At 29.1% G+C, this 22,515-nt stretch overlaps 2 protein-coding genes across 2 annotated transcripts in view; both read left to right on the top strand.

Moving 5' to 3' along the window:
• The window catches only part of Schip1 (Schwannomin interacting protein 1), a 612,769-nt gene that overhangs the window by 88,899 nt on the left and 501,355 nt on the right, over nt 1–22,515 (top strand). The window lies entirely within an intron of this gene.
• LOC143194231 (facilitated trehalose transporter Tret1) overlaps nt 7,713–22,515 on the top strand; it is a 42,610-nt gene continuing 27,807 nt past the window's right edge. The window contains exons 1-2 of the mRNA XM_076400871.1: nt 7,713–8,038; nt 14,677–14,968. Coding sequence (XP_076256986.1) covers nt 14,863–14,968 — 106 coding nt within the window. The 5' untranslated portion in view covers nt 7,713–8,038; nt 14,677–14,862. The remainder of the gene's footprint in view (nt 8,039–14,676; nt 14,969–22,515) is intronic.

Below are 22,515 nucleotides of genomic sequence, written 5' to 3'. Positions count from 1 at the left end.
GAAATGCAATAATGTAATAATAGCTATTAATATCCGAACTATCTTTGGGCATTCTCTTGAAATTCCTTCTACTGTTTATAGAGCATCGGTTTCTTCATCGACCTGCTATTGTTAATAATTTGTATTAGTTGATTCTGCATTGCTTGTATGTTTTTCAATTGGGTCCAGTTGATGCCGTATCGTTTTGATATTGATTATATTTTGATATTTTGATTTTGCGGCTGGGTCAAAAGAGCTCAAAACAATTACTATCCATAGTAGCAATGATTTTGCCAGGTCCGACATCTAATTGTTTCTTTTTTCCGTTCAGCTAAACTGGTTTCATCTTCTCTGAACAGCCAATCCAAAATTTGTTACAAAAAATTGATATTCAAATGCGGAAAATTAGGATTCGGTATTACCCGATCCATATTGATCAATGTTTTCGGAAGAAAATACGGTAGATGCGGAAGAAAGGTATCTTTTGGGAGATTTTCTATTCGGGGATTTTGGATTTTCCAACTTGTTAACATTTGTCGCCAAGTTGTCTTCATGGATTAAAAGAACGCTACAAATAAAACCCTCGTAGGTGATCAATGATTCACAACTCGTTTACAAAAATTGGGAAATTGCAGATATAATTGTTACAACATATCCTCCACATTAATTGGATTTGATCGCCTACAATGTTCCATTCAATAACCCTCGCAGATACATAAAAATATTCATTATTGATTTCAAGGTACTGTGTTAAAACTATAAAATTAAAACTGCACGTTGTGTTTGTGATGCACTGGATGAACCCGTTCTCTTTTGTTTCTTGTTATGGTTTTCCTCTAAGGCCAGGTTTTTCACCTTTTTAATATCTCGTTCATATTTTTGTTTTATGTTTGTTTAGATTTTGTCCCTGGGCTGGTGAAAAAGTAATTTCATTTTCTCAAAGCAAATTTATTCGCGTATATTTCAAAATTAATTATTTACGTTTTGTTTTGATCGATGACCTTTTTCAACTTCTCTGGTAAAACCACAACCGTCACTGCAGAACTTCTGAAATTTTAGAACGAAGAATTTAACCAAGTGATTTTAACAGGCTCTGCATAGTTAAGAGAGTTGTGCAGAGACAAGAATAAGTTCAATTGATTAATTCTGTCAATTAAAAAAATCTGTTTTAATCGTATTAATTTTGGACAGTTAAATAATCTCTCTCCAATCGAATCAGGCACTTCCTTGGTATCCATTCAGGTTTTGCAACTACGATATTTTTCACATTCTTGTCGTACGTGATTATTTTGGATTTTCTAAAAGTTTTTACTTTTAATTCATGTAGAATACAACTATCGAGCTTCTTTTGATATCCAGTATTATGTATATGGTTTAAGATTGTTTTATGGTCGATATGTTTAAGAATTTTAACGATTTTTTCAATATTCAACTTCAACTTTTTCAAATATCATCAACCAAGACGTATAAGATAATTCTGGCATTAGCTTCACTTTATGTACAGTACCATTAGCTAGCCTTGGAATTTTCTTTTCTTGGAAGTTAAAATGAAAAACATTTAGAATATGGCCTTATCTGTTTTCTAAGTTTAATCATTTTGACTGTGTAATCTAAATAATTATATTTAGAGTGTTCCATGGACACTTTTCATTGAATAAATATTATTAGATATGCTATTTTAAAGCCATCTATTAAGAAAAATAAATTATTTTCTACCGCTAAACTAGTATTTCTTTAAAATAAGTTTTCACTATCTTAGTTTGTCATACCGCTGTTGTTTATAGGGTAGCTTTTAGCGCCATGCCATATACACAGTTGCAAAACATCCATTACCAGAGCAGGATGGAACTTTCGAATTCAAATCCGTCATAGTAAAAGGAACACATCAATAACTGTGGGATGAATTTTTAATTTTTTGATATATAATTATCATGTATTATTGACTTGTCGATTGAAAGTTCGATTCTAAATTTTTGTGTGTAACCCAAGCTATTGCAGTAGTAACACTCAATGGAAATGAACCCCTCTAGGTTTTATAATCGTTGCACTTTTTGTATTTCAACTTAGCACTATAAAAGGTTTTGCAATCGCAACCCTTCCATGAATTTTAGCTCAGTGGAGCTCCCATCATACTGGTTTTATCTATCTAGTATTACTCAAGTTAGTGTTGAGTTTTGCTACTACAGAAGGTCTTTGTATTTTTGTAGAAATGTACCGGTATACTTAGATGTTTTAAATATGGTCGTCTTATGATATGAAAAAGAGAAAATGTATAGATATAGAAACGTTCACAAAAAAAGATTGATAACCAATTTGGAGGTGTTATTGAATTCAGGGGAAAATAAGATCTTGAGAATATAACTCAACAATGCCAAATGATTTGTATGGGTTTTTATGAAATATAAACTTGTCGTTGTTCATTATAGTTTTCTGGCATTGAGAATGTTGAAAATGCTCCTAGAGACAACGTGGGCCAAAAATCCTCCTACCATTATGATTGCCTATAATTTTGCTTAGAGAAAAGATAAATAAATTTGATTTCATAAAACGTTTATCTGGTCTTTACCTTTTTTTTTGGTTATGACTGAAACATTATATCGTCTAAATGGTGACCGCGATTCGCTATGCAACTTTTGGCTCTTTTTAAGGCAATTTTAATGACATTCTGCAACATCTGAGGCTGAATTTCTTCAATTTCTTAACGAGTATTCTATTTAAGATGTTAAATCATTTGGGGCTTATTCACATAAACCTTTAATGTTAAAAAACCCATAAGAAAAAGTCTGGTGCTGTTAAATCCGGAGATCGGACTGGCCCTGCTAAATCGCCACTTTGCGAAATTTATCTTCGTGGAAAAACGTCATTCAATAATTGAATTGTTGAAGGAGCTCTGTGGCTCCATGATGCTGAAACTATATGTCCTCTAGTCGTTGCTCTTCTATTTCAGGCACAAGAAAATTTCGAATCATGTCTTGGTACTGTTGAGCAGTAACAGTAACAGCAACACCTTGTTCATTTAGAAAAAAAATGGGACCAGTGATGTTTCCAGCATGAATACCACACCATTAAGTTGATTTTAGTGAATGCAATGATGCTTCATGAATTAATTGAGGATTCTGTGTTCCCCAAAACCGATTGTTCTGTTTATTGACGTGGCCACTGAGAAGAAAATGGGCTTCATCGCTCGTTATCAATTTAGACGAAAAATCATTTCACTTTCATTTTCAACAGACAGCCTTAGGATTGCATTACTCTACTCAACAATTTATGGACTAATTGAATTTTGTACCAGAACATTTTAAAATCAGTTTTCAAAACTTGCCTTAAATTGCTTGCTGAAATGTGTAACTGAGAATTGAGAAATGAGACTCTGCAACATTATCGCGCACTAGAGCCACATTCTCAGCGTTAAGAGACATCAATTCTCCTCCAGAACGAGACCTCTCTGCTGTCGTAACATAGTGTCGAAAATTCGCATATAAACGATAAATTGTGGTTTTATGGGGCACGATTAATATATTTTGACGCCCTTTCCGCTGAGTGGCAATAATGGAACGATTATTTGGAATAAATATTGTCACTATTTCTAGTCGTTCTTGTTGCGTTTATTTATCCATTATAAAATTTGGATGTCTACACAACACAATGGTTAAAGCGAAAAAACCCAAATAGCGCTCAATCAAAATGGTAGAGGGACTTTTGAACCATTTGTTATTATTTGATGAAACATTGCATAACACAGGGCGAACTAATCAATACTTGAAACAACAATGCCAAAGGATTCGATTTTCAATGTACTACTTGTAGGTTTTACGCGTTATTAGCGAAAACGATTTGCAAGAAAATCATTCCGTTATATAAATTGCGTTTAACGACCATGTTTTTGAGAGGCAATTTGAATATCGCTTTTCCAATAAAGCCTCGGTCCTTATTAAGCCTAAGGAAGTCGTTCCTGAAAAATATATTTATACACAGCTACGGTAACGTGATAATAAATTATCGGATTTGAAATTTACTGCGGAACCATTTATATCTAAGCTCATAAATGTATATTGATTTTTTCGTATCAGATACCACACCGAGATAAAAATGGATAGCAGACAAGGGAAAAAAATCAATGTCAATATAAATTAGCCGCTGAAAAAAATATTTTTAAACTGTTTAGGCCTTGATCTGGTCATTAAATTATTAAATTTGATTATTTGATTACCTAATATGTAGTAATTGTTTAATACGAGGGTGGTTCAGTAAATATCCTTGTTGAAAGGGAAACAGTGTTAATGTTGATTATCAATTATCATATAAGATTTATGGCTAACACAAGGCAACAAAAATATTTGTAAAACTTTTTAAATCACTTTGCCTATTATTGTTTATTTTTGAACGCTAAAATTATATATTTTTTAATATATTAAAGTCTCCTTTTTACCAACGAGGGCTTATCTGGACTGGACCTACAGTTTAACGTGGGTTCCGAACCACGGTTCTCGGCATTAAGTCTACCGACTGGCCAGTGACCAACTTAAAGACTATCCCAGAAGGCATCCGGTATTACCCAGGCTGGTTACTGGCGTGACTAGGATGGTTATTCCTTGTCGGATTTGTCACTGTTGCTTATAAAGATATAATGTACGTCTATACCACGGCAGGATTCGATCCCGCGACTATCGTAACAGTAGGAGGACCGTCCTATCACCTTGACCACTGCGCCAACGAAGCTGGCTTAACATTCTATTTGATATCAGGTTCATTATCGATTATATATCTTAAAAATAGTGAACGTACTATGGAAATTTAAAGAAACGTTTTTTAATTAGGGTTTTACACAAATTTTAGTTACAGAAATACTAAATTGCTAAAATGAAAATATTAGGTGCTGATTTTTCGTATTTTATTTCTATTTAATTTTCTTTTGCTGTCTCGCATTTAATTACAATTTTATTGATCTCGAAGAGATACTTTGTATTAAGCATCGCACTAGAAGGCTTATAAGAAGTCAGACTGTAAGATGTAACCTCGAAAAAGATAGTTTTCCACATGCATCCTCTTCCCAGCATAATCCTCCCAGCATAATCAAAAGCTCCGGCAGTTTAGCTAATTCGGTTTATTACTTCAGCACTAGGTACACCAGCTGGGATTTCAAATGAAATTTCCATCCACCTTGGTATCGTTTCAAATCACAATTGCACTTGAAAGAGCAAATTTATAGTTAGAGGCGTTTATATTGACCAAAAACTTAGTAATTGCCTATTATTTAAAACATATTTAGGCTTCTTCCATCCTTATACTCCTTGTTTTTTCATTGGAATCCAAAACCAATTTACGAGGATCAAGCTCAATAAAACAATTCAATTCCTGGGAATTTTATACACTACATTTTAAAATGACCAATTTGTGGGATATTCAATGGTTTTCCTGTGGGTGATTGTTTTTTTGAGGCATATTGTATTCTTTGAAATTGTTCTCTTCCTAAATACCTTTTGTTGACAAAAATGGTATAGTAATATGGAGATTTCAACTCTCTAGTATTAGCTTTCAGTATTATATCTTTATAACAGGTATTCTTTATATGGACTGAATGAGTAACAGGCAATGAAGCGTAAGTATTTCTGTTCTGTAATAATACACATTTTAACCTCGTTTTTGACATTGAAATATTAAAATGTTACAAATTGGTGTGTGGTACGACTTTCCTATTATTATTTTCGTCCATCATGTAGACATCAATAACGTTGGATATTCTGATTTGCCAAAATCATTTTTATCTAGAAAGTATAAAAGATTAAAATAATTTGGGGTTTTTTATTTTAAAAAAATCCGTATTCCTCAAACAATAAAATAGTAAAATGCTGGGTAACTTTTCCGTCTGATTTAAATAATGATTATATATATTTGTGTGTATAGTATCTTGAGTTAGTAGGATTATTCAATAAGCAATTGATTTAACTTGATTTAAGTTCGAAACAATATTGTACAGCCTAAGAGTTCTCATTCTTATCTTGAATAATTATTGAACCAATCTTGTAGTTCTTATAGAAATATCGAATTATTATATTATAAATAACAGATCAATTGAAAAGTCTCCGGCCTGACACATAGATGGAATTAAATTCATTAGCCCTAACCCTGAAAATATGCGTGTATAAATTTGACAGCTGTCGGATCGTTAGTTTGTGAATTATAGCATTTTGAGTGAAGAAACTTTTGTTATTGTGTAAATAATGAATACAATTTTGCGTGTTGATAAAATATTGTTTTTTGAAGGGAAACAATACAGTTGAAGCAAAAACTCGGCTTGCTTGATGCCGAGTTTCCGGACACTGCCCCAGGAAAATCAATCATCAAGGATTGGTATGCTAAGTTTCGAAGACAGTGAAAAAAGGTTGTTACCGACCAAAACATTTAAAAAATCCACAAAATGATTTTGAATGACCGTAAATTGAATTTGAATGAAATAGCAGACACTCTAAAGATATCAACTGAACGTGTACATCATATCATTCACAATTATTTGTGTATGAGAAAGCTCTGTGCAAAGTGGGTGCCGCGCGAGCTCACTTTTGATCAAAAACAATGATGAGTTGATGATTCAGAGTAGTGTTTGAAGATGATTAAGTGTAATAATCCCGAGTTTTTGCGTCGATATGTGACATTTCACTCCGAAGTCCAATCCATCCGAGTGCAACGGTCGGCTGCCAAGGTTATGGCGTCTGTATTTTGGGATGCACATGGAATAATTTTCATTCACTACGTTGAAAAAGGACGGACCAACAACAGCGACTATTACATAGCGTTATTTGCCCATATCAAAGACGAAATCGCCGAAAAACGGCCGCATTTGAAGAAAAAGGAAGTGCTTCTTCACCAAGAGAATGCACCGTGTCACAAGGCAGTGAAAACGAAGGCAAAATTCCATGAATTGCTTCCTCATCTACCGTATTCTCCAAATTTCCTGTTCTCAGATCTCAAAGGAATGCTCGCTGGGAAGATATTTTCATCGAATGAATAGGTGATCGCCGAAACTGAGGCCTATTTTGAAGCGAAGAGCAAATCGTACTACAAAGATGGTATCGAAAAGTTGAAGGATCGCTATAATCAGTGATACACCTTGAAGGGAATTATGTTGAATAAAAAAAATTAATTTTGCCAAAAAATGTGTTTTATTATGGTTGGCCGGGGACTTTTCAATTGGCCCGTTATGATAAATTAGTTAGAATGTTAGGCTGTTACTATTTTATTCTTATATGAGAAATGCAGCATATAAGTAGATAATATTGCAATAAATTGCAATGAAGTAATTTAAAAAAATTTGTGAGTTTTTACGAAGATAAAAATAGGATGCATGCATGCATTTAAGAAATTAAAAACCAAGACTCTGCCAAAAAACATATTTTATAAAGTGCTAGCCAAATACTCGAAAATTTCATGGATTTTTTGATATTTTTTATTATATTAAGTCCATTGTCCAAAACATTTCATAAAATACAAATATTCAACGATCTAAATAATGCTGACTCAACCTTCTTTTAAAAATATCAGTGCTATAAATCAACAATATTATAGATAATTTTATGGTGTAATTTTCTGTAAAAAAACTATAGTACATATTAATATTTTAAATCAAATTGTTAAAAACGTGATATAGCTGACGAACCCTTTCGAAGTCGATTCGCCATTTCGAATCAACGACCTGGACAGAGACCTTCAACTGCAACGTCAAGGTTATGTCTCGTTTAAGGTCTCTTCGGGTACCATCAGGCAAGATTGTACAGTTTGATGCGCTCTCTAGAATACATTAAGTCGATATCAACCGTTTCTTAAGAAAATTTCTGTGATTTTGGTTAGTGTTTTTTCTGTTCTATCATTTATTGTCGTTAACATATGGACAATTCATAAGAGACTGTGGCATTGAGGATTAAACTTACCTTGACACCTAAAGGTTATTTATGGTTTAGGGTTGGATAGTTGTTCATTTAAAATATTGCATAATTTTGTTATTTCAAATATCAGGAAATAATTTTCGCAGGCATATATGTGAATAAGTTAGTTAAGTTATTGCGTAAGTATTCATTTAGTATTAATATTATCGCGTGTTTCTTTAAAACTCTTATAAGAAAATATATCGCTTTAGAACGGAACTATAACAATAAAGGTAACTACGTGTCAAAGGAAGGCTGTTTCTTCGACTCTGTCAATGTAGATATGTATTTCAGCCCATTTGTTTGGTTTTTCTTCTTCATTTTGATGAATTATGTTATATATTTTAGAATGCATATCTTCATCTTTACACAAACATCTTTAGTGCAATTTTATTAAAGTTTTCGAAGATGAAGGTGTTATAACTTAATTTTGTCTTTCCTCGTTCGTTCGTTCGTATTTATTTAATAATAATATTCTCATATTAATTTCAGTCTTTTTAAAATAAATAACATGATATTTATATTGGTTCGTTTATTAAGGTTTTTAAATTTTATTGGCTTGCATACACTATTAGTTTTTGCACCTCAATATTTTTTTTTAATTGCTGGGTTTACACTAGTTAAAACAATAGAATTCTTCAATGGAATGATATTTAAATTAATATAATTTCTTCAATAATATATTATTATTTGAGATTTGGTAAATAACCTTTATTAACATCGATTATAAAATCAAATAAATTTATTGTTTATGTTCTCGATAAAAATTAGTATATTTTTATATTCGTTTGAAACAAAAACGTTGAAAAGGGATGTCTTTTTTGAAACTTTGGTTAGACATATATACTTCATTTAAATAACTTACATCTGGCAAAAGCTAAACAAATATTCTTCTATGCCAAAACAAGATTGTGTCCAAGATGGTAATTAATGTTTCTATAGTGTGAGTGCTACATTTTCAATAAACATTTTTATGATATATATTTATTATTTGTAGTTAAAATATTGTTAGAGAAGATCTAATATCAAATTGATTTTTGGAAAATTATAAATATTGTTAAAGTATTAGTACGTCAACTGATAAACGAAAAAAAAAAAGAAAGGCTTGTAGTAGGTTGGGCTACTTTTTAATCGAAACACACTTTCTGGTATTATTTCTTTTGTTTAATACTTTCATTGTTATCATGTAGATAATGGTAAAATAGAACGAGAATAACATAATAATTATTTTGGGTTTTAAATTCTTTAATGGTGCTTCATATTAATTTGACATCTATTTGACATTAATTTTATTTATCTTATTTATTTAAAGGATAAATCACTTATACATTTTCTTTGAAATTGTGTTGTTATAAGTATGATTAATAGTTGTGAGAGTTTTTACGAATTTAAGATTTTTAGGCCTGGCTTAGCATTGAAAATGTCATGTCTACGAGGGTACTCTTATAAGTATTCTTCGAGGTACTCTGCCTAACTTTGCAGCGGTTTGGAAAAGTTATATTATCGTGCTAATACTGTAAAACTATTCAGTTTAGTTTCTGAGTGGTTGCTAAATTTGGGCAACTGTATTTGCAGCATTGATAAACCATTTTGTAGAAAGTTTTTGTAGAAAGTGTTTTATAGAAATTATATTATAGAATTTACTAGACATTTTTTATGAAGGTTGTCGAATTTGTCGAACAAGAGAAAGCCTCCTGTAGAAGGTAGCAGAACGTTCATCTGTAACTGGTAGTAACATATGATGTTTGGTGTTTTTGATTCACCTTTTATAAATGTTGAGGAAACATGTGTTCACCAGAGTTTATTACAGATTAGATGACTGTTCAATCCATTAAGCTCTCTGAAATAAAACTGACCTAAAGAGGGTTACGTTACAGACATAACTATTTAACGAAGAAAACATGTTACTTACAGTAGAACTGATAAATAAATATGGATTTAGCCTATGGCTGCTATGAAATGAGTACTGATTTTTTGAAGAAGCTCAGACCAATTATGTTTTTAGTAAGAGATAGAAAAATTACTTAAAACCTATTGAATCAAAATATTTAACTTTCCTCAAGACAATACTCACCTACATTATAAGGTTTTAGTGAGTTAGGAAGCAATTCGCTTGTGCATCATGATTTTCATTCACAGCTAGAGTTAATACTAGCATATTTGTATAAAAATATATCTAACTAAAGCATTTTTCCTTGTCAAGGATGGATACTTATCTCAAGTCCCTCGTATACATTGAAAAAGTTCAGTTGTGTCGAGAAATTACATTATATTAATCTTAAACATTATTATTATTCCTTCACTTTTCTATGAGTAAAATCAAATGAAATAAAAGGTCAAAACGAATACATTTTTACATTTTAAAATCGTGTTAATATAATAATATTCTTTCTGTTTGCTCTCTAAATTCCATAAAATATACTAGAATTAGTCCATAATATATAAAAAGTAAAAACAGAGAAATAATTGTGATAATTTATTATTTTTAAAAGTTTTAAGAGAGTTATACAATTAAATCAAAGAGTAATACTAGGCTATTTAACATATTCTGAGAACAGTTATAAATATGACTATTTTCCATTAAAATTTTTCTCAAATTCTGTATTCCACAAACCATGGCAGTGAAATATTACAGGCACAGGAAATATGAATTAATATATTATAGTTGTTAATTTAAATCATTATATGTGATGATAAATTGTTTATTGAAAGATACAATTATGATCGGAGGTTATAATACTGCCAGTTTGAAAGTAATCCAATGGCAAAATTTCGTCTGCATTCCAAATGATGAACGTTAATGCTTTCTTGGCAAATTAATTAGTTTGTTTTCAATGGTTATAATTATTTAACACTTTGAGTGATTTGGTGTGATCATAAAAGCTATTATATTATAGACAGTGTGCTATATGAAACAATAATCATTTATAGTATATTAGTAATATAAGGAGTGTGAATTAATTTTGAGACGATTTTTTGTAAATTCAGTTCTTTCGTAAATTCAATGCAAAATATTATGTACATAATTATTTTTTAAAGAAGTTTATGGTCAGTTACCACCCTTAATATCTTTCTGGCATCATTTGAGTTGCATGTTCGAAGATCAACATGTATTTTAGGGCAATAATAGGCATCGCTCAAGTTTCCATGTAGATGCTCATGATCTTTGCCATATCCTACTCAAATTTTGTCATGTATCAAAATCACTTGTGTGTTTCGGTCTACATAACTATCTTTAAATGATTAGTTTACATGAATTAGTTGCACTTGATTTATAATTACGTAACCTAATCACAAACTATATGAGTATCTAGACCATAGATAACGTTGTGTCTTAAAGTTAATTCACGGTTATAGGATTAAAATAATTTTAAATAATTGATGAAGAAATTATTAATATAATTAACTACTATATTTGACGTCTTTGATTTCGAACAACAGAGATACGTAGATAAAATAACAAGATAACATCTACGAATTTACGACTATGCTTCACATGTATTTTAATAATTGATTATAAATATTTGTGGTTTCAAAATCTTGTAATTATTTTGTTTATAAATCAGTATATTATTTCTTAGAATTTTATGTTTATTGAAAAATAATTTTTGGTTTTTGATAATTAATATATTTTATTATTTCTCCGTATCACCCACGAATACAAATAAACGTTACCTTTGTATTTACTTAAATTACTAAAATCATGAGCTCCAAGTATAACATACGTATATGAATTATTATATCTAACATATACCACAATGTTTATTTTGTATTTAGTTTTATGACTTCAACTGTCTTCTTCGTATAACATGTACTATTCTTGGTAAAAATTCCAACCTAAATCTGATACCATTTCACGATATGTTTAGACTATTCTATGAATATATTCTTGGAATTAATATAACGTTGTTTTTTATGAATGATGATTACCCGTAGTTAATAACTTTCATTCGAATCTCAAGTTCTTAGAATTGTGGCCCATCTAATAATTCTGGGAATCATTTGGCTCAGTCCAGTTGGCCAAGTATCAGTCATATTTTTTTTTATATAAAAAGTGATATGTTTTCTCTGGAACTCTCTGGCCATGAATTTTACTATACTAATTCAAGGACTACCATCCAATTAATAAAATACCGTGAATATTGTATATGTTACAGATATTCACAAAAATTTATGGATTTTGGGATTTTTGAATTTCCATGAACTAAAAGTGAGCGTTTAGCATGCTCCAAAATTTTGAATAAATAATGAGATAACAATTAAAACTGTCACTCAGAAGTATTTTGAAAGAGATGAATAGAAATATTCATTAGTAACGATTCAGATGAGATTAGTCAATGTGTCAAAAAATATATTTCGATAAAAAAAATTAAATACTAGTAAATGTTGGTAGTAAAATGAAAAATACGTTTCTGCTTATATGTTAGTGTTGTTGACACACATTTGGTTTAAGGTTAGTTAAAAATTATTTTATTTTGTCTTCTTTTCTTTTATTATATTTATTTGTTAATACATCAATATATGATATTACTTCAATGACTTCTATTATGCATTTAGATTATCTCTTATGCTAATGTAAAAAATGGGTTGCATTCTTTCTTATTTTTGTCTGTTTTTGAATATTGATTATGTTGGATTGGTAGCGCAATGGTCAATCAACGGGACTGTCATAATTAGAAAATCATTTGAATTTTTGTGTTTTTAATTGTCTATAGGCCAAAGTTAAATCAGACAATCATCATCAACCGTCATCAACATCAACAAGTCAGTGTCTGTGTCAATGTTCGCTTCATAAAAAATAAGAATGCGAAGACATTAAAATAATGTTAATTAAATAATGCTTAATAGTTTTATTCGTTTACGATAATATACCAATTTATCATCATACGTCTTCAAATACATTGTGATATGGTATCAAATCATATTTTTTCAGATCATTCATGCAGATCATTTCAGATCAGAAACTCCTAGTTTGATATAACTGAGTAGAAATAGTGTGTTTTTTAGTCAACTTTAAAATGGAAATGCTATTTTCGATAAGTTATTATTTTGACAGCTGCTAGGTGGTTTATGTTTTGGTTGCTTTGCCATTTCATCAGGAATAGATTGACGTAACGACTGAACTGTAAAATACAGGAACAGTTAATTTTATGGTCGACATATTCCGTATCACAGCAATTAACTGGATTAATTTTTTCATATCACATTTACTCTAAGTGATCTCATGACATCATAGAGACGCCGTACAATGGTTACAGAAGAAGTTATTGTTGCACAATAATTACGAAATTTATTTACATTAATTTTCATAAGAAAAGCTAATTTAACTACGATGGTTTGTTTTAGTGTAATAGCTTTATTAACTAGAAATATCCAGAAAAAGTGAACTGTTTTATGGGCTAAGGAATCAGTTCTCAAAGTTCTTACAAAAAAGTTGCGATTTTGTGATTATTTTAAGGCAATTTTAAGACGTCAAAATGTCGCAATGTTGTCTCATCTATTCTGAGTTTTAGTTCAGTTAGCTTTTGATTTACAACAAAATTCTAATCTAAATACAATAATTGAACAAAAATATAAAAACTACAGTTAGTTATACAGCCAGAATAGTTTATAGGTCAGAGTTATAATCTCTTTTCACTATTGCTTTCGAGAATTTTGCTTACGCCTGACAAATGGACGACTTTGACAGGCTCAATCGTTTACGTGTTCGAACTAATCAGACAGCATTGTGTCTTTTTAAGTAGAATTAAATGAGAAGGAAAATATTGGCTGATTCTGAAACGAATTTACAAATTGCGGCAGGCTATATATTAAATATCTTGATGACGTAACATATGTACAAAAAAACTTGAATAGACTATATATCATTTTACAAATGCAGCTAATTATCTACAAAATATTAATCATCATATAAGTAACATGATCTAAGACATAGAAAATAAGTTTGAATGACTCTATGATGTTTTCCGCTTTTTGTTCAAAAATATTTATTAAAAAGATAGAAAATTTCAAACGGTCACTGAAAATGTGACACCTATATAAGTTTTAATTTTAAATTTAAACAGTATGTTTAATATGTTTTGGCTCTACATATATTCAAGATATTAAAAACTGTTTACGTTCTGTTCTTATTTGTTTTGCAAATTATTTCCTGGTTGATTAAATTTCAAGTCTCATTAATATTCCTAATTAAATATGACACTGTAAATATAACATTACTAATAACAACTAACTCTTTGTATGATTTCATAAATTCGACCTAGAGGAAATTATAAAATATATTGTCAATAAGGATGTCCTCTGTCATTTGGTATGTATATTTGCGGTTGTAGTAAATTATTCCTAATGAAATATTTTCGTGAAGAAGGAATGCAAAATCAGTGTTAGTTGTATGAGGAACTAGTTTGGCGACAGGTTATCGTTCCGTTCACCTTGACTTCGTTGAAATTTCGTATATTGCGTTGAAGGATCTCAAAATTCAAACGGTAGACTGTGTATTTTTTTCAACCCGTTCACGCCAGTCCAGTGCGTGTGACATGACCTGCCAGGAAAAATCCTTCCTTTTATTCGCAGGAACAAAAAAAATCTTTTTTTGACGCAGTTTTACCGGTCGCGCTAGATTTAGGGTGTGGGTTTCGAATGACCTTAAGGATATATAAGCCGGACTTTACACATTGTTGTTTTTTCATTGTTGTACCAACAACAGCATCGGCGATAAATGATAGAACAGAATTTCTTAAGATTTCGATGATAATTTAGCGCTAAAATATTATTGTAGCTTAAGAAATTGACGTGCTCAAATTTGAATTGCTAAAAAAGTCATCGATTGCTTTCCACTATCCAATCAGTTCGATCTGGTGTTTGGTGAGAGTGGTGTTGTACGGCGATGCTCTTAGTCTTGGACTTCTAAAAATCTATTAGTGCGTCCGTGTTTAGTGTGCGATAGTACAAAGAAAGTGTAATCATGATCAATATTTTAACAAAATTTTCGAAATGGTTTGGATCCAAAGACAAGGAGGAGGCGAAGAACCCAACGGAACCGCTTTTTATGTACCTTAGTGTTATTATAGGTAAGTACCCAATTATATTATATTTATTGTTACATTGAGTGGTCATTGTATTGATATATGTCCTTAATTTTTTTAAGTAAATTAGTGTATGTAATATGTTATATAAAATAATATAATATTTGTATGCAAATAATTATACATAACTACATATATTTACAAAATCTAAATTTATATTATATACTAAATTACATATTATATGTCACAGTCTGAATTAATTTGATCCTTTGCTTTTTGTAATAATGTATACCAATATAAATTTATTTAGAATTAATAATGAATAAAGTAGTGATGGATTTTTTATATATTTAAAAAATAGAGAAATGATTCAGAATAGTTGTTAATAATTTTTTTAAAATACTAATTTTAAACTAATAATAATTTTAGTTTGAAGTAATATTATTATTATTATTATTATTATTATTATTATTATTATTATTACTATTATTTATATTAAATACTAATGATAATAAATATATTATGAATATAAATATATTGTTGGTTCATAAAACAGTTCATTGAATATGAAACTTATTTTTATATTATTTGTTCAAAAATTTGTATTGATAATAAGGAATTTAATTTGATTTCTTTGATTATTAATATAATAAATATGATTTAGTATTCCAAATTTCCTCTAGAATATTATTTAAGCTTTTGGTGTTTTGACTAGTACATTCTGGCTGATTAGAAAGTTCGATATATGTTAGTTTGAGTCTGGTTTATATTGAGAACAATATTAAGAGGTAATTAAAATCAAAAATTAAAATTATGATGCTATAATGTGGTAATGCTATTGTTATCACGAGTACTTTATCATAGGTTTTTGTGAAATGTTTTGATTTTTAGCTTGTATAAAACAAACAGTTGTAGTTTGATTTTAAAATTTAGGTTTAAAAATAAATAAATTAGTTCCTGAGAATATAAATATTTTATACAAATTTAGTCATTTTTTAAAAGGAACTAAACAAAATAAAATAGAAAATTATAATATAGTATTATAAAAAATATAGTCTATATATTTTTATATGGAATGTGGTTATGATAATCATGATAATGGTAGCAATAAATTATAAAAGTAATAAAACGTTAATTCCTAAGACTGTAATTTAGCTTGAACTTTGATTTGTGCCCAAGGTTGATTAAAAATATATATTTAAATTTTAATTCTTTATTATGTTATCTGTAATTTTGATGTATAATCTGATTTTTAGGTCTAAAATTGGTCAATTTAAGGTAAATCTATGATAGCTGTTAATATCAGTATCCTAGTTTTCTTTTAAGATGAAGTTTATTCTAATTTTAAAGATAATTTGCTTATAATATATGAGATGTCAATAGGGGAGAGTCTTGTAGGAGGTCTTTGTAGGCGTCTGTTAAATATACTCATTATAGAGACGCTGATGCTAAATTACCATGAGCAGCATATCTAAACGATAAAGATTTATTATCATATATATGACGAGGTACATTTGAATGGAAATGAATGAACATATTGCCAAGTATGTTCATTCATTCACGTCAAGTGAATCGTTATTGATGTGTTCTTTTTATTCTCGTTTAGCAGCGAGAACCAAATAATAATGGTATATGATTTATTTTGTCTTAAATTGATTGAGATGGATAGTCATGGACGATATGTGGTTCCAGCAAGATAGTCGTTGGACATTCTGTTAGAATCATTTGAAGCTATGGTTATACAAGTTTTGTGCAATTTTGTACAAAAGTTGATTTGAATTACTACATTTTCCACTGGACATTTCAAATAAGAAGGGAAATTTCATTAGCATCAGACAGAGTTTATTTCATTCTACTTCAACATCAACTCGTCATTTCTAAAAATTTATAGATGACAATCCCAAGAACAAATGTCTTGAAAGGATAAATACAATGCATTTAATTTATAGCTAATAATATCTAAGCACAATTTGCATTATAACAATAAGTATATAAATCATTTATTGATTTCTAGTATTAATCATATACGTTATTTCTATTTTCTGTTTACTGTATTTTTAATATATCTATTTATATAAATTTTATATGAATATTTAATTCAGTTGTTTTTTAATTTTCAAATGTTATAAATTTTGTTAGTTTTAACGCGAGTTTAGAATTTTAAAATTTGATATTTATAAAAATGGAGTCGTGTAGTTTGCAACACTGCTTTAAAATCTTGAAATAACCTAATAAAAATTCTAGTTCAGTAGGAAATGTTTTATAAAATGGATGGTAACAAAGTTTTTGTCGCTTAAATACTTCATTCTTATATGAGGTTTAAATAACGCTGTAACAAAAAGTACAATTGTACTGGTGCGGTGATTAAGATTCCATGGTCCCAATGAAATGTTTGAATTACCAGATGTTATATTTTGCACTCGAGAAACGTTCATTTTTATAGCTTTTATATAATAGACTTTAGATGTGGGAACTCTTAGTTTTTTTATTCAAAGTAGCTCTTTAAACATGGTAAAACTTATGATGAACAGCTCATTGGAGCCATTTCTTCAGTCGAATGAAATCCAGAAAAATAGAGAATAAAACCGAAATAAAAAAAAACAAGGAATGGAGTAACAATATAACTATTATCAATATTAACAATATAACAATGTATTGGCGATAAACACTAATAGATAGTAATCAGAAATATAATATAAGCCACACTAAAAAAATAACTCGCTCTCTAATAAAGGATTCAATAGAAAAATATTAGTTTTAAATCGTCGTCCTTCATATACATAAATACTGAATATTTGAATAAATTTACGATGTGAGTTTTTAATAGTAATTTTTTACGCTTGTATTTCATTGATACATTTTATTGGAGCATTTCTTTCGATATTGTAATAGTGCTGGTTTCAGTACAGCTCAATGAAGATTTTACAATAAAGTTTTAAAAAAAATCACATTAATTATAAATAGTGTTTAAACTTATAAATACAAATAATTTAGTAAATTTCATGTGTTAAATTTTGATAGACAATTTTAAATTAAGTCCCGAAAAAATGTTGACCTATGAATTTTCCTCATCACAATTTTTCCTCGTCACAAAAACAGTTTTATTTGTCAATATTTTATAGAAATTATTATTATCATATTCGTCTATCGTCAGTTCATTAAAATTGCCATCTTACCCAAATTAACTTCGTATAAAATTAAAATATTCATGAGTTTTCGTCACTATGAACTAAAGCGTTGGTGGTATTTTAATCGCATAAGACCACGATTTTGTCTTAGTGCTATTTTAAACGATGATGGCGTCTGGTACATTTCCTTGTTATTTCGGTTTGCCCTCTGTTTTGTTCTTTTGTTGTTTGACGCACATTTGTTGGAAATTCTTGCATATGAGCGTTAAGAAATAAGATAAGACCTGCGACCTTCCAAAGTAGGCGTATAATTGCATCAGTTGGTTGTGATATTTTGTTATTTCCCAATCATGATTGTATTTCTCAATTTTATAGTAAACGTTACTGGTCAAGAACGAATATGTGCTTGAAAGCTGATAAAATGTTTCATCTTAAGACAACTTATGATATCTTATGACATCTTATGATAATAATTTTAAAATAATTGTTTGGTAGTTAAGGTTACGTTTAGTTCATACCGATAATGAACAACTGAAAAATAAATTTACTACTTCAGTTCAAATCCATGTTCTATTTTCACGCTATTCTAATTATTATCTATGTATAATTAAATATTGTAGACGTACAATGTTTATTATGCCGTTTAATTAAAATCATTAGCATCTTCCTTTAATATTTCGAGAAATTATAAATTTCTTTTAAAGTTTCACTTAAGTTTTCACTCTGTTTTTATTTAAGAAGTGCTGATTAGGTTAATTGATAATTCTTTGAAGGAAAATAAATTTTAATCATCGTAATTGTTGTTCATTAATTAAGATAGTAATATTATTATATAAGCTTTTATATTCTTTCTTAAGTTCAGTTGGTATTCAATTATATAAATTCAAATTTCCGTTTTTTCGGTACTTTTTTTATTCATAGCATATTTTCTGGGATAAAAGTCTCAAAACGATTTCTGTATGCTAGCATATCATTATCATAATATTATTCAAGGCGATAATACGTTATTATTGTTGGATGATGATTTCAGAAAATTGTTTAACACTTTATATTATTTGCACAAAATTAAAATTAATAATTAGAACATTTCGTGTTTGGTTTATATGTTTAAATTTGTATTGCTTGAATGATCAGCTACTACAATATTCATACACGCGATTATCATCTTTATTAACTTCTTCGAAAACAGATCATTGATCAGTGCATTAATTATATCTAATTTTCCTTTCAATTAAATTTTAGCGAGGTGCTATTTATTTTCAGCATATTAATTCTTTTTGTTTCATTTGTTGTCGCCTTTTGATTTTTATGAAAACAGAAATGTGTAATTTCAATGTTTTAATTCTTAAGATTTTTTATTATGCCATGTCATTTTGTCAATATTATTATAATGAATATGTGTAGGATTAGGAGTATTAAACTGATTAGTATATCGAAACATTTAATACGTCCACTCGATGAAGATATTGTTTCCTTTACACTTTCATTGTGAAGTTCCCATAATCATCATGATGTTTTCGTGAAATAAAAAGAGAGCATATCTTAAACCAGTTCTGAAAATATTTGTTAATCTCTACAGTCAATGTCAATGTCTATGTCGATCCTTACGTCTAGGATTATTTCTATATGTTTTAACCCTCAGTGTCGCTTGATGTCGCTGTTCAGTCACCATTTCTTTCCGTTAAATAAAATAGTTTTGTTTTTAAGAAAATTAATAGCTAAACAACCTTACATTTCTTCTATTTCTGTCAGTGCTTTGCCATCTTACTTCGGGTTTTCTCATCTTCGTCCGTCCATCTCAAATTCTATACAAATGCTTAGTAAGTTTCTCCACCAAAATAGTTCCTCCACTGATTCAATAGAGAGGACTTTTGTTATTTATTTACTTCTCATCCTGTCTGTCTTTGTTAAACCTCTGTATCTTGTATTTTGCTTTAATCTTTCTTTGACAATACTCTCTTTCGTTTTATTCATTATCATTCCACGTCCCCTTAGTATTCATGTTATATTTGTGATTTTCTGTAGGTGTCCTGTCCTATCAGTTGCTATTATTACATCATATGAAAAAGCTCCTACGGACATTTATATTTTTCCACATTTCTTTATTATTTCATACTTGAATATTATAAACAGGGTTGAGTTTAAACTTACTTACATCTTAGTCCTAATTGGCTTTTCAAGGTTTTTAATTTCATGTTGTCTAATAATGGCCCAATAGTGGCATTGTTGTTTATCTTGTATATTTCTTGAACTACTCGTACAATATTATTACTTACACCTCTTTGTTCTAACAAAAGCCAGAATGTTTTTCTTCTTCCTCTATCAACTACCTTTTCTAAATCAATAAAAGCTAGATATATGTGTTTTTTTGGGTAAAACTTTTTCCACTATTTATCTTATACTAAATATATGGTCTTGTACACTTCTACCCTTTAGAAATTGGTTCTGGGATACTTTTAGTGACTTGGAAAGCTTTTTTATAATGTTCTCGTTTGAAGAATATACAATATTATTAACGGCAAATAATTTCAGTTAAGCCTTGTGTGTAGTTTCTAAATAGACTGTGAAATAAAATTAAAAAATACCATCAAAACATTTCTGAATTGTTAGGTAAATATATCTTTCTATAAATATACATGATATGCAGCAATAGGTTTTATATCGCGTACAATTATCAATAAAATTTAAATTTTTCTTGAATAAATGTCTATAATTTTATAGGCCTATTATCCTTGACAGATATAAAATGTAGATTTTTTTCTTTCAGTTTTATTTAATCAGGCAATTTTATAACACACACTGATTATTTCAGTGGTGTAGTGGTCTATGCGGAACTTAATCTCTTGACGAGCTTTGTGTTTTCGATGTACCCGTGATCAGTGGACCCAACGTTAAATTAGGTTCATAATAGTTTTGTTTAAATAATTAGTTAACGTTGAATGTGTGGTAAAATTGCTGTCTCATAGGACATTCACTATTATTGTAATGTATTGTGGAAAGAATTTTTTTATATTGCAGAGCAGGTCTAAAGGTGACATTTTGAAAGATAATGAAAACAGATTCTGTTCATTGAGGGGAGTGGAAATGTGACCAAATAATATTTATAAGCATTGCCAATTCTTTAGTTAATTAAAGGTCCTGATTGTTTTTATTATTTCACAATCTATATGTTAATGTTATTAATAGATTACAAACAATACAAAAATAATAATATAATTTTTTGACAACATACAAAAAAATTAATTATCAACAAAGCAAATCTATATTAATATAACTGGTTGGTTTCGCAAGCTGATCAGTTAGTAGTAGTTGTAAAATGAAATTGTAAATAGATAAATAGGTTTAGGTCGGTATTAAGCTAAATTGTGGCTAGTACTAATATTTCAAAAGCGGTATTTAAGGTAGTACATCCTCATGTTTCTTTCCGAGATCGAAGGTATTCGGTTAACAAGAGTAAATGCATATTATAATGGTTTAATATGCTGATTGGATGAATATTTGACGAACGTTCTTCATTCTTCTGAAACTGGATCTTTAGGATGTTCCTTACAGTTATTTGTTGTTTAACAGTTATAGTTAATTGTAATTAGTGGCAAGACTTGGTGAAAAATATTCTATTCTATTCTATTTTCACGGATTTTAAAACAGGAGGTCGAACGTTGTCATGTATTTTTATTGTAAGATAATTGTAAGATTGTAAGATAATATACAAAGTGATATTGTATTAAATTTGTTTTGAATTTCTAATTTATCATTTTCAACAATATTTTTTGAATAAGTTCGGTACTTGTTCTTTGCATCACTAAAATTTCGACACTAATATTCCCACGTTTTTTATTGTTTAAATATTCGATGCCATTCCATATTCATGTCACTTAGTGTCAATTTTTAAGTTATGATTTTAATGTTGTTATTGAATTAGCCGTTGTGATTTAGAGTAAATGTGTGTGATAGAAGTGATTTGTACCGTGTATTATAAATAGTTCACATTTAATTAGTATTCACATCTGCTCTAATGATGTCCTAATCATATTTGTTTAATTTAATATTTGCAATAATATTTTGATATTGTAAATATTGATACAAATATTGAACTTATGCTAGAGATGAAAATTAGTAGAGTAGTTAGTGTAGATATTTCGTGTTATTCTTAACCATTAACTATTAATAAGAGCTACTAATAGCGAATATGTTATTATCTTCCACGGAATTAATTTATAAAATATATTTTGTTCATTTTAGTGTATACTTGAATTTAATAATCATTTAGACTGAAATGACTTGACTGACCTGACTTTTTGACATTGTTGCTTTGTATAACAAATTAATTATTATACAATTCTTTTAAGATTCACATCACATTATTCATATTTTCAAATTTTATTTTAATTCAAGCTCTCCGGTTCGATATCAGACTACATAATAACCAAAAGAGATATTAATGTGGATTGATAATTTAATTAA

The sequence above is a fragment of the Rhynchophorus ferrugineus genome, unplaced genomic scaffold, assembly GCF_030347505.1.
Source record: "Rhynchophorus ferrugineus isolate W39M unplaced genomic scaffold, kcgeb_rfMv2 rfM3, whole genome shotgun sequence".
NCBI lineage: Eukaryota > Metazoa > Arthropoda > Insecta > Coleoptera > Curculionidae > Rhynchophorus > Rhynchophorus ferrugineus.
Note: the sequence above shows the minus strand (reverse complement) of the source record. Positions and strands in the feature narration are given on the sequence as shown.